This window comes from Rhinoderma darwinii, chromosome 5, assembly GCF_050947455.1.
Source record: "Rhinoderma darwinii isolate aRhiDar2 chromosome 5, aRhiDar2.hap1, whole genome shotgun sequence".
NCBI classification, from domain to species: Eukaryota; Metazoa; Chordata; class Amphibia; order Anura; family Rhinodermatidae; genus Rhinoderma; species Rhinoderma darwinii.
Window position 1 is genome coordinate 27,204,985 of NC_134691.1, and position 14,396 is coordinate 27,219,380.

The 14,396-nt window shown below is 41.4% G+C and overlaps 1 protein-coding gene across 2 annotated transcripts in view; it reads right to left on the reverse strand.

Annotated features, from left to right (window-relative positions):
• MTBP (MDM2 binding protein) overlaps nucleotides 1-14,396 on the reverse strand; it is a 59,478-nt gene that overhangs the window by 851 nt on the left and 44,231 nt on the right. For both annotated transcript variants that reach the window (XM_075825778.1, XM_075825779.1), the window contains one exon: nucleotides 4,976-5,041. In XM_075825778.1, coding sequence (XP_075681893.1) covers nucleotides 4,976-5,041 — 66 coding nt within the window. The remainder of the gene's footprint in view (nucleotides 1-4,975; nucleotides 5,042-14,396) is intronic.

Genomic DNA, 14,396 nt, shown 5'->3' on the forward strand with positions numbered 1-14,396 from the left:
GCTATTTGGCCATTTCAACCTTTTTTTTCCCCGCTACGGCTTTCACCGCATTGGATAAATATTTTTATAGTTCGGGCATTTTTGGACATGGAAATACCAAATGTGTTTGTGTTTGTTTATTTTTATATGTCATCTAAGGAAATGGGTGTGATTTTAATTATTATTTGTGGTTTTTTTTACATTTTTTTTTTTTTTTTAACCCCCCACCCTAGTGGGCTTGAGCCTGAAATCATTGGATCGCTTATGCCATAGACTGCAATATCACAATATTGCAGTCTACGGCAAAATCAGTGCATTTCTATTAAGACCTGCCAAAGGACAATAGCAATCTTCCTATAGCAGGGCTGGGAGCGTTCACAGGGCTCCCAGCTGCTATAGGAATACACCGGCCCCGAAGTGAAAGTAAAAACCCCTCAGGTGCCGGTGGTCACATCAGACACCGGTATCTGAGGTGTTAAATGCTTGTGATCAGAAATTTTTCTGATCGCAAGCATTGCCGCTGTTGCACAGCAGGGACCCGGCTGCTATGGAGCCCGCTCGGCTTCTGAGCTGGCGCTATTTTTAAATACCCTTTCCCGACGTAAATAGGCATATTAGCGATTGAAAAAGTGTTAATTTCCCTGCAGCGCCACCACAGGGGAAACTAAGAATTACACATCAATGTGTTGTCTGTGTAATGCAGGACAGGTCCTCCAGAGCGAGACACGCGCTTTGTAACTGCTCTCCATTCTGGCCGAGAGATGAGGATCCTGAACAGTGGATTCCCCTGTAACTCAGAATTCCCTAAAAGGATGTATAGAAATGCTTTCTTAACTGGACAACCCCTTTAAGTGAATTAGAACCCTAAAAGTGCACAGTTGGTATAATCTCTGGAGCAATGTAATGAATTGAAGTGGAGTTTTGTTCCCCCACGTGGATTAAAATAGGTTTAGATTCAATTGGCCCTCAACTTCTATTTAAACAAAAAAACTTGCGTTGATCCACAGCAGAGCAAAGGCAGAGCACAGACAAGAAGTGTTGTCATTGGCACCCAGGAGTAGACCATACTGTATCCATCAAAATTGTAACTTTAAAGCACCAGCATCACAGCAGAGAATGAACTGTAAGGGGAATGTTGAATCTGAATGTGGTTTTACCGCAATTTGGTGTTTTTTGATGCGTTTTTTCCGCCCCAGAAATCCTTTATGTAGAATAAATTGGCGTTATACAACACTTTGGGTAGCCCCTTTTAAATTAGAACTGCCCAGAACAAAATTAGTGTCATGAATAAAAACGCACAACTGAGAATACAGAATAAAATACTGAAAAAAAACAACAACCAAACAAACAATGCTTTCTACGCCTCCTCCTGACATGGACTCAACGTGATGAAGTCAATGGCTGCATTTGAGGCCCCCAAATTGTGTTGACCACTATTGTAGGGTCTATGAGAGACATGATATGAAAATAGAGATTAGAACTGTACTAAAAAAGACACATGATTTTCCATATTGGGTCCGTCGTCTTATAACGAGACACACGAAGGGACAGGAGGTGACGGTAAGCCCCGGCACGGCTATGGGAACGTGACGGCTATTTAGTGTAATCCTCAATAGTCAGTAGTTGGATGTAACAATCTAATCTGCTTCTATGTCACAGACGCAGCAAATTCTCCAAGGGCAAGAAATAAGTTACAAAATGTTTATTCCTCAACCGAGTCTTTGAGTTGACGTGAATGTTCTGGTCCGTTCCCCCCGGGTCATCTCTGATGGATCATTGACAGTTTTACTAAAGCTTCTCTGCATGAGCGGACCCAGGGAAACCATGTAACGAGACGAGCGGGGACTGAACTCTATAGGGCGATTATTATTCTGCAGCAATAGGGGGATTAGCTTGTGAATAAATAATAGGGGATTCTGTAACTAATACAATGATGACATCACGGCTCTAACCAGCCGAGGATTCAGAGGATTTACTACACCACAATCTTCTCTTTGGTATAGCGGTCAGCACTCCCCACCCTTAAAGGGATCTCTGGTACTTTTGTTAGCGGCTGAGCTGCAATGCCGGACTCCAATCCATGGACAATTCCTTTAAATCATTATATAAATGAAAAGAGACGCAACTTTCTAGAATACCTGCACGGGTGCATGGCTCGTTACATTGTATCAAGGCGCTCACTTGTAGGAAGCCATGCACCTATGAGAAGGAAATGAACAGAATGTAGTCTGTTTCCCCTTACTGACAGCAAGCAGAGGTTTTTAAAACCAGTGTAGTTTAGGGAACACTACAACTAGCGCGGTTACCTGAGCAATGTGTCACTGTAGATACAGAGAACTCTACAGAAAACGTGGCTGAGATGAAACGGTTTTACAATCAGGACACATGCTTGCTTGCGGTGTTGCGCCACGCCAACCCCTGACCATTTACCCTATAAGTGCACATGAAGGTCATACAGTTGGGACCCCCTCTATGGACCAGGATGGCATATAAATGGCCGGCATGTGGGAGAGGCGTGTGGCTGTCGACGCGTTCTCCGGTGATGACAGCTGATCGCTGGCCCTGCTTCTTCTTAAAAGGGTCACTGTAATAACGTATGCCACCATGACCCCTTCCAAAAATGATGGCGGGAATATGACATGGGAAGCCTCCACTACAAAGCTTCCTATTATAATTAGTATCATTGCCGGGGAGGCTTCAACATCTCGTTGTATGCAGTCAGAGATTTTAAAGGGAGTAACCCTTTAAATTAGAGTCCCTGCCCTTACCCTTTTATGTGGAAGATAAAAGACAACCAATACGGTCCTTTATTACAGCCACAGTACAGGTTGTCACACAGACTATACAGACAGTGCTGAGGCAGGAGACGCATCACTGAGAGGATTAGCCAAGTAGGAATGTGAGCATGCTGGGTCAAGGGACCCATAGGAACAGTCATGGCAGCCAAATTGGCTATCACTCGTCTTTCAGATTCCTAAATCACTGGATTAAAAAAACCAAAACAAACACAACCCAAACCTTACAGTGTACTTATTTTTCTTTATTTAACCCCTTAGTGACCAGCCTATTTTAGACCTTAACCCTATCTGGATGAAGCCATTTTTTATTTTTCTTCCCCCCCAGTTTTGTTTTTCACTCCCCGCCTTCTAAGAGCCATAACTTTTTTTCTTTTTCCGTCAATGGAAGGGTGTGAGGGCTTATTTTTTGCAGGAGGAGTTGTAGTTTCTATTGATACCATTTAAAGTGCCATATAAACGTACTCGGAAACGAAAAAAAATCTTTGCGGGCTGAAATCTGAGAAAAACTGCAATTCCTCCATTGTTTATTGGGTTTCGTTTTTACGGCTTTCATCCGTGGTAAATATTACAACTTAACTTTATTCTGCGGCTCAATACCATTACGGTGATACCAAAATGTAAATAGTTTTTTTTTTATATATATATTACTACTTTTACAAAGAAAAAACTATTGGTTAAAATAAAAAAATTGTTCTGTTTCACCACATTCTGAGAGGCAGGACTTTTTTTTTTCCCGTCGATTGTGCGGTGTGAGGGCTTATTTTTTGCAGTACGAGCTGTAGTTTTTATTGGTACATACAACTTTAGATCACTTAAATTTTCTTACAGCGCTAAGTTGACCAAAAAACAGCGACTCTGGCGGTTTACATTTTTACGGCGTTCACCGTGCGAGTTAAATAATGGTATATTGGAATAGTTCGAATTTTTATGGACGCAGCAATACCAAATTTTGTTTACTTTTTACGTTAGTTTAGTGGGGGAAAAAAAAAAAACTTTTCCAATTTTAACTGCCACTGGCAGGGCTTAACAGAAGCAGAGTGAAGGCAGCCCTGGGCTGCCATGAAAACCATCGGCACCCCACGATCGCGTTGTGTGAGTGCCTTTGAGCTGTCAGCGGTCACCCCACTCTAACGCCTCAGATGCTGCAGTCACAAATGACCGCGGTATTTCATTGGCTAAACGGCCAGGAACATCGTGATCGCTGTTCCCGGGCGTTAGTCCCAGGTGTCAGCTGTAAAGCACAGCTGACACCCGTATGAAGCGCACTTTATATATTCCCCCTGCACCAGGATGTGATAGCACGTCGCGGTGCGTGAAGGGGGTTAATGACCAAATAATAATTTTCGTTTTTTTCAGAATCGCATTCAGAGAGCTAACACTTTTATTTTTCCATCGACACAGCTGTAGGAGGACTTGTTTTTTGTGGGACAAGTTTTATTTTTTAATGCCACCATTTTGGGGTACATATAAATTTATGCATTTATTTTGGTGTCGCCATATATGTTGAGATAGATATTTTTTTAAATTTTCTACTGATATATCGGGACACTCGTAGTTTCCATTGGTACCGTTTTGGGGTATATATGAGACTTGCTGAATGCTTTTTAGAAAACCGGATGAAGAGAAAATAGCAATTCTGGCAATGTTTATTTTATTTTTTACGTAGTTTACTGTGCGGGCTAAATAACGTAACAGTCTTATAGTTTGGGCCGTTACAGACGCGTCTATACCAATTGGAGCAGTTTTCGTTTTTTCATAATAAATCTTTTACTTTGGATTTTTTATTATAAACTTTATTGAAACAATTCAACTTTTTTTTTCTGGTCCATCTAGAGGACTTTACCATGTTGTCTTTAGATAGCCCGACACCGGCTACAGCCAGCGAGGGACACCCGGGCCAGGTTTATGTCACAGCGTCGCATTCTCACGGTGCTATGGCCTTAAGGGCCTCTTTGAAAAGGCGTATTGGCGGACATTACGGGGTTAAATACTCGTGTAATTCCGGATTGCATTAACCTCATACAGCGGAGAGTACCAAGGAAGGAATTCTTTACCATGTACAAGTTTACAGAAGTTTCTCAAGAACATGATATGTAAAGACCAGTCATCATCTCTCTTCTAAATATTTATATGGCCGACATCTGAAGCTTCATTGAAATAGAAGAAGATATTTTCACTGTGTAAACAGATCAGCTCACCTGCTTAACATTGTTACTTGCAGCTTTCTTCATCTCGTCATGGAGGCCTCTTGACGTCTGCAAATCCTAACAGAAGATAGATTAGGATACAGAGACCCATTAGATTAGGATACAGAGACCCATTAGATTAGGATACAGAGACCCATTAGATTAGGATACAGAGACCCATTAGATTAGGATACAGAGAGATAGCTAGATAGATATCATGGTCAGATTCTTAGCTGAATAGGAGTTTTAGGCCCTGTTCACACTGAGTTTTTTGCAGCGGCAAAAAACAGACTATTTTGCCTTCCATTGATTTTAATGGGAGGTGGAGGCGTTTTTATCCCCCGCGAGAAAAAAAAACGCTCGCGGGAAAAAGAAGCGACATGCCTATCTTGAGGCGTTTTCCACCTCAAAATCCCCATTGAAATCAATAGAAGATGGAAGAAAAAAAAAACTGGTTTTGATGCGTTTTTTTGCTTTGCCTATTGAAGAGGTAAAAAACGTCAAAAAAACAAAAAAAAAGTAAAAAAACAAAAAAACAACTTTCTGCCTGCAGAAAAAAACTCAGTGTGAACAGGTGAACAGGTGAATCAAAATGTAACACCACGTTGTTTTTGTTATTTTCTTTATATTATCTCTCTAGCAGTTAGTGCGGTTTTTGCTGATACAGAGCTCCAAACCCAGCGCATACACAGATTAAAAACATACCATCGTGGTTGCCTGAAGTCAGCGCTAGGGGGAGCTTACGGCATACTGTCTTATAATTGAGTTCAGTGTATAAACCGTATACAGTAAGCTCCCTCTAGTGGTGACTTTAGGCAACCAGAATGTCATTATTTATTTTTATCCAAAGAGTCTGGAACTCCTTATAGAAACAAAGCTATAAAAGATATGTTAAAGTTTGATATAAAAAAAAATAAACAAAAAACATTCAGACTTCTACACCAAGTGGATCGAGGAAGAGGAGGAAGAGGAGAAGAGGAAGAGGAGGAAGAGGAGGAAGAGGAGGAAGAGGAGAAGAGGAAGAGGAGGAAGAGGAGGAAGAGGAGGAAGAAGAAGAGGAAGAGGAGGAAGAAGAAGAGGAAGAAGAAGAGGAAGAAGAAGAGGAGGAGGAAGAGGAGGAGGAAGAGGAGGAGGAAGAGGAGGAGGAGGAGGAAGAAGAAGAGGAAGAAGAAGAGGAAGAAGAAGAGGAGGAGGAAGAGGAGGAGGAAGAGGAGGAGGAAGAGGAGGAGGAGGAGGAAGAGGAAGAAGAGGAAGAAGAGGAGGAAGAGGAGGAGGAAGAGGAGGAGGAAGAGGAGGAGGAAGAGGAGGAGGAAGAGGAGGAGGAAGAGGAGGAAGAAGAGGAGGAAGAGGAGGAGGAAGAGGAGGAGGAAGAGGAGGAGGAAGAGGAGGAGGAAGAGGAGGAGGAAGAGGAGGAGGAAGAGGAGGAGGAAGAGGAGGAGGAAGAGGAGGAGGAAGAGGAGGAGGAAGAGGAAGAAGAAGAGGAGGAAGAAGAGGAGGAAGAAGAGGAGGAAGAAGAGGAGGAAGAAGAGGAGGAAGAAGAGGAGGAAGAAGAGGAGGAAGAAGAGGAGGAAGAAGAGGAGGAAGAAGAGGAGGAAGAAGAGGAGGAAGAAGAGGAGGAAGAAGAGGAGGAAGAAGAGGAGGAGGAAGAGGAAGAAGAGGAGGAGGAGAGGAGGAGGAGGAAGAGGAGGAGGAGGAAGAGGAGGAGGAAGAGGAGGAGGAAGAGGAGGAAGAGGAAGAAGAGGAGGAGGAAGAGGAAGAAGAGGAGGAGGAAGAGGAAGAAGAGGAGGAGGAAGAGGAAGAAGAGGAGGAGGAAGAGGAAGAAGAGGAGGAGGAGAGGAAGAAGAGGAGGAGGGAGAGGAAGAAGAGGAGGAGGGAGAGGAAGAAGAGGAGGAGGGAGAGGAGGAAGAGGAGGAGGGAGAGGAGGAGGAGGGAGAGGAGGAGGAGGGAGAGGAGGAGGAGGAGAGGAGCAGGAGGAAGAGGAGCAGGAGGAAGAGGAGCAGGAGGAAGAGGAGCAGGAGGAAGAGGAGCAGGAGGAAGAGGAGCAGGAGGAAGAGGAGCAGGAGGAAGAGGAGCAGGAGGAGAGGAGCAGGAGGAAGAGGAGCAGGAGGAAGAGGAGCAGGAGGAAGAGGAGCAGGAGGAAGAGGAGCAGGAGGAAGAGGAGCAGGAGGAAGAGGAAGAGGAGCAGGAAGAAGAAAAAAAGTTTAATTGTGATATAAGACAAAAAAGGACAACTGTAGTTCTGTGTTTTGTATGTGAATTTCTTCCTGTTTGAATGGGGCAAAGAAAAAAAACCTCAGCGGACAAGCCATAGTTAAACTTGATGAACGCGTGTCTTTCTATCTACATAACGGTGAACAATAAAGCACAGCATGGCCGCCCATCCCCTGCTGATCCAACTGATCCAATTACAGCTGCTGAAAAATTGAGACGTTTGCACATTTTATGACAGAAAATACTTCTTGCATTTTCTTAGGGACATCCGTCTCATTTGTACGCAGTTCGTCATAGGCACGGGACTATAGGACACAGGTGTACATAACCTGACCTTCCAGGACGCCAACAACACACATTCCTATATTATTCGAGGATTTACATAAACAAGGAGAAAATGGAAAACAAAATTCCCATTTTAGAATCTAAATTTGCAGCTGCAATTACAGACTTTAAATTTATGTTGCATTTACTTAAGTTTTATTTAAAAGTTTCGGTATTATTTTTTGGTTCTAATTCAAGTATTTTATGTAGGCGTACCAAATGGCCGTATACACACAGTGCTTGATTTCTTTTATTTCAGCATCTTTGTCACGCAAATTAAAGCGGATTTGGCCCTTAATGGGCATGTAAACCGTTTTCTGCACATACTGCTCAAACTTTGTTTTTTTAGGCTAAAGTAATAGAGCCTTGATATTTTAAAATTTGTAAACAAATATTGGCGGTTTTTGTTTTTTTTTTTAAGTGTGAAAAAAAAAAAGTAAAAATATAGTTTTTACCCCTTTTAAACCCTGTACGTTGTATGTGACAGCACTGATGACGTTGAGTGCCCGGTCACATGTAAAGCCCCGACACTAACCAGCGTCAGGACCTTGTATCAGCCGCATCGTGCTGAGGGAGCCGGAATGGATGTAGAACAGCCACCATCATTCCACCACAACTGTGACACGGCCGGCAGAAAGATGCAACACATTAAGAGGCCAGCACCTCTTAACCCCCTTAACGCGCCAGGATGTGCCCGTGCGTCCTGGTGCAGGGGTTGAAATCTGGAGCGGGCAGCTCTATACGTTGCGGGGGTCAGCTGTGAATCATCTGAAGATCGCTGGTTCAAATCCCCTAAGGGACTAATGAAAAATATTGAAAAAAAAATAAAAAATAATTAAATAAATGTGTACCAAAAATAAAAAATAACGTTTTAAAAAAACAAAGCCATTTTCCCCTAAAGCAATGTTAACCCCTTGACGACGGATACATCCGTCGCAAGGAGTTGTTAGTTACCGCATAGTGATGGATATATCCGTCGGCCTGATCGGGTGGGTACTGCCAGTGTACCCATGCGATCAGATGCGGAGCACGGCTGTCATACACAGCCTGGCTCCTGCCGCAATTGAAGCACGCTCCCATTGGATGCCGACATCTAATGTGTTTGACAGAGGTCTAGGACATGGTCTAATAGATTGCCTGTCAGTTTTAGGGGGGATTCACACGAACGTGTATTGGGTCGGTGCGGGCCGCGTGGTTTTCACGCACCACGCACAGACCAATACAAGTCTATGGGGCAGTACAGACATGTCCGTGCTTTTTGCGCAGCGTTTGTCCGCTGCGCAAAAAGCGCAACATCTCCGCATATTTCGCGCATCACATACCCATTGAAGTCAATGGGTGCGTGAAAACCACGCAGGTCGCACGGAAGCACTTCCGTGCTAACTGCCTGTTTCGCACACCAGCTGTCAAAAGAAGGAATGTAAACAGAAAAGCACCACGTGCTTTTCTGTTCACAAACATCCAAACGGAGTGTCTTTGAGATGAGCGAACCCGGACAACCGAACCGAACTTCACCAAAACGAGTTCGGCCGAACCCGGCAAAAAAAATTCCGGTACGCGACGTCAGGAGATAGTCACTGTCCAGGGTGCTGAAAGAGTTAAACTGTTTCAGCACCCTGGACAGTGACTTACGATCCCAATATACATGAATGTGTAAAAAAAAAAAAAAGAAGTTCTGACTTACCGATAACTCCCGGCTTCTTCCTCCAGTCTGACCTCCCGGGATGACAATTCAGTCCAAGTGACAGCTCCAGCCAATCACAGGCCAAGCACAGGCTGCAGCGGTCACATGGACTGCCGCGTCATCCAGGGAGGTGGGGCCCGATGTCAAGAGAGGCGCGTCACCAAAAGCAACGGCCGGGAGGGAAGTTCTCGGTAAGTACGAACTATTTCTTTTTTTTTTTTTTAACAGGTTTCTCTATATTGTGATCGGCATTCACTGTCGAGGATGCTGAAAGAGTTAACTGCCGATCAGTTAACTCTTTCAGCACCCTGGACAGTGACTGACGTCGACTAGACTCATCTCTATGATGGCGACTGCGCGAAAATCACGCAGCCGCGCATCATACACGGACACACGGAGGTGTCAAGTGGTTTTTGCGTGCGTTCGTCTGAATCAGCCCTTACACTGACAGGCAAATGCTTTGGTATACTAGGTATACCAAAGCATTATATAAGCGATCAGCAGATCGCATGGTGAAGTCACCTAGTGGGACAAAAAAAGAAATAAAAAGTTAAACCTTAAAATAAAGTTTATAAAAAAAAATTAAAATAAAAAAAAAGGAAAAAATAAAAAAATAAAAAGATTACAGTAAAAATAAAAAAAGCACTTTTTTCCCCAAAAAGTAGATTTAGTAAAAGTCTAAAAAATAAAATTAAAAAAACACACACATATATGGTATCACCGCGATCGTAACGGCTCAAACAATAAAGTTAACGCATTAAACAGCAGGGTGAACGGCGTCCAAAAAAACAATGGCAATATTCCTTTTTTTCTCCATTCACCACGATAAAAAAAATAAATGAAAATCAATAAGTCCCACGTCCCCCAAAACACTACCAATGAAATCTACACCTTGTCCCGCAAAAAAAAAGACCACATATGGCTACATCGTCGAAAAAGAAAAAAGTTACGGCTCTTGGAATGCGGCGACGCAAAAACAAGTAAATGTTTGTTTTAAAAGGGTTTTTGTTTTGCAAACGCAGGAAAAACATAAAACCTCTACACATTTGGTATCCCCGTAATCGTGCCGACCAATAGGATAAAGGTCACATGTTATGTATGCCGCATAATAAACGGCGTAAATGTATAATGTGAAAAACAATGCTGGAATAGCGGCTTATTTTCAACTCTTTCCTAAAATAAAGTTACGAAAATTTAACCCCTTAGTGATCAGCCCATTTTAGGCCCTAATGACCAAGCTATTTTATTCGTTTTTCTATAGTCGCATTCAAAGAGCTATAACCTTTTTATTTTTTCGTCTACATAGCTGTATGGGGACTTGTTTTTTGCGGGATTAGTTGTGCTTTTTAATAGCACCATTTTTGGGTACATATAATTTTTTATTAACTTTTATTAACTTTTTTTGGGGAGATTATAAAAAAAAAACTGAAATTCCGCCATTGTTCTATGCGTTTTTAAATTGACGCCGTTCACTGTGCGACGTAAATAACATGTTACCTTTATTCTATGGGTCGGTACGATTACGGCGATACCACATATGTGGAGGTTTTTTTATGTTTTACGACTTTTGCACAATAAAAACACTTTTGAACTAAAATTATTTGTTTTTGCATCGTCGCTTTCCAAGAGCGAACTTTTTATTTTTCCGTCAATGTAGTGATTTTTTGGGCTTGTTTTCTGCGGGCCGAGACATAGTTTTGATTGGTACTGTTTTGGGGTACATGGGACTTAATTCATTTTTATGACTATTTTTGGGGGGCAATGGAAAAAAAATTGCAATTTCGCCATTGTTTTTTGCGTTTTTTTTTTTACCGTGTTCACTTTGCGGTTTAAATTACATAAAAACTTTATTAATGGAGTCATTACGGTCGTGGTGATACCATGTATGTGTACTTTTATTTTATTTTTTTACACTTTTACTAAATAAAACCACTTTTTATGGAAAAAAATGTTAATTTTTTACTGTACTTTTTATTAATAATCTTTATTTCACATTTATTATTTATTTCATTAGTCCCACTAGGGGACTTTACTGTGCGATGTTCCGATCGTTGCTATAATGCTCTGGTATACTTCGTATACCAGAGCATTATTGCCTGTCAGTGTAAATCTGACAGGCAATCTGTTAGGACGTGCCTCCGGCGCGTCCTAACAGGCATATGTCCAGGGCAGACCTGGGGGCTTTTATCAAGCCCCCAGCTGCCATGACACCCCATCGGAGACCCACGATTGCATTTGCGGGCCGCCGATGGGTGACAGAGGGAGCACACTCCCTCTGTAAACAAAGTTAAATGCCGCGGTCGCTATTGACGGCGGCATTTAATGGGTTAAACGGCAGCGATCAGAGTAAACTTTAATCGCGGGCGTTGGAGCAGGACCTCAGCTGTCATCAGACAGCAGAGCCCCGGCTCCTGCCTGCACGGGAGAACTGTGCAGGACTTAGACTAGGCTCACGTGAAAAGGCGTCAGCGTAGCCTAAGGCCCCTTAGTGACCAATGTGAAAAGGCGTATTGTTGGTCACTAAGGGGTTAATCAATATATTATATGCACCCAAAAATGATGCAATTGAAAAATACAACTCGTCCCGCAAAAAAGAAGCCCTTAAACGGATATGTCGACGGAATAAAAAAAAAAGTTACGACTCTTAGAATGCAACAGTGAAAAAATAAAAAATAATCCGCACAAAATGGGCAGGTCATTAAGGGGTTAAAAAAAATAATTAACAACTGGTATTGCCGTGTCCGTAAAAGTCTGAACTAATACAATGCAGCTTTATTTAACCTTCTCGGTAAACGTCTTAAGAAGAAAAAAAAACAAACACATGTACCCCAAAAATGGTATGTAAAAAACAAAAACCTATAGCTTGCACAACAAAAAAAGCCCCCACACGACGGAAAAATACAAAAAAAAGTTATGACTCAGAATGTGGCGACACTAAATTTTTTTTTTAACAAATAGTTTTTTTTATTTATTAAGGTAGGTTAATTTGTATCGGCGTAATCGTATTAACTCAGAATAAAGTGGACATGTCGTTTTTTTTTACCACACAATGAACGCCATAAAAACTAAACCCCCCAAAAAATGACAATTGTTGTTTACCCATTTCACACCACACATATTTTTTTATTTCAGTTTGCCAGTATAGAATAAGGTACATTAACCCCTTAAGGACGCAGCCTAGTTTTGGCCTTAAGGCTCAGAGCCCATTTTTAAAATCTGACATATTTCACTTTATGTGGTAATAACGTCAGAATGCTTAAACCTATCCAAGCGATTCTGAGATTGTTTTCTCGTGACACATTGGGCTTCATGTTCGTGGTAAAATTTGGTCGATATATTCAGTCTTTATTTGAGAAAAATTGCAAAATTTAGAGAAAATTTAGAAAAAATAGCATTTTTCAGAATTTAAATGCATCTGCTTGAAAAACAGACGGTTATACCACCCAAAATAGTTACTAGTTCACATTTCCCATATGTCTACTTTAGATTGGCATCGTTTTTTGAACATTCTTTTATTTTTCTTGGACGTTACAAGGCTTAGAACATAAACAGCAATTTCTCATATTTTTAAGAAAATGTCAAAAGCCTTTTTTTTAAGGTACCTGTTCAGCTCTGAAGTGGCTTTGAGCGGCCTATGTATTAGAAACCCCCATAAAAACACCCTATTTTAAAAACTAGACCCCTCAAAGTATTCAAAACATTTAGAAAGTTTTTTAACCCTTCAGGCATTTCACAGGAATTAAAGCAAAGTGGAGGTGAAATTTGCAAATTTCATTTTTCTTGCGGAATTTCAATTTTATTCATTTTTTTTCTGTAACACAGAAGGTTTTACTAGAGAAACACTACTAAATATGTATTGTCCAGATTCTGCAGTTTTTAGAAATGTCCCACATGTGGCTCTAGTGCGCTCGTGGACTAAAACACAAGCCCTATAAGCAAAGAAGCACCTAGTGCATTTTGAGGCCTCTTTTTTATTAGAATATATTTTAGGCAGCATGCCAGGTTTGGAGAGGTGTTGAGGTGCCAAAACAGTAGGAATCCCCCAATAGTGACCCCATTTTTTTAGGTTCCAGTTCAGTTCTGAAGTTGCTTTGAGGGGCCCATATATTAGAAACCCCTATCAAATACCCCATTTTAGAAACTAGACCCCTCAAAGTATTCACAACAGCATTTAGAAAGTTTATGAACCCTTTAGGTGTTTCACAGGAATTTAGAGCAAAGTAGAGGTGAAATTTACATTTTTTTTTTTGTCAGAAAATCCTCTTTATACCATTTTTTTTATAACACAAAAGGATTTATCAGAGAAACGCAAATTAATACGTATTGCCCAGATTCTGCAGTTTTGAGAAATATCCCACATGTGGCCCTAGTGCGGTAATGGACTGAATCACCGGCCTCCGAAGCAAAGGAGCACCCAGTGGATTATGAGACCTCTTTTTTATTAGGCACCATGTCCGGTTTGAAGAGGTCTTGTGGTGCCAAAACATTGGAAACCCCCCAAAAGTGACCCCAATTTGAAAACTAGACCCCTTGAGGAATCCATTGTAGTTTTCTTGGGGTGCATGCGGCTTTTTGATCAGTTTTTATTCTATTTTTAAGTGGCGCGGTGACTTACAAACAGCAATTCTACTATTGTTTTTTTGTCATTCACTTTTTGTGTTACCTTATTCTAAGCGCCAGAACTTTTTTATTTTTCAATCAATAAAGCCGTGCGAGGACTTATTTTTTGCGTAACGAACTGTAGTTTCGATCAGGACCATTTTTCGGTACATGCGACTTTTTGATCTCTTTTTATTCCATTTTTTGGGAGGTGAAGTGACCAAAGAATTGTGATTGTGGTACGGTTTATTATTATTTTCTCTTACGGCGTTCACCGTGCGGGATAAATAACGAAATAATGTTGTAGTTCAGGCCGTTACGGACGCGGCGATACCAATTATGTATAGTTTATGTGTTTGTTTATATATTTTTATTAATAATAAAGGACTGATAAGGGAAAAAGAGGGATTTTTACTTTTAATACTTTTAAATCTTTTATTTTCTTATTTTTACACATCTTTTTTTAACTTTTTTTTAACTTTATTACTTTGTCCCACTAGGGGACTTGAGGGCAGGAGGCCCTGATCGCTATTCTAATACACTGCACTACATGCGTAGTGCAGTGTATTAGAGCTGTCAGCTACTCACTGACAGCAAGCATAGTGGGTCCTGACG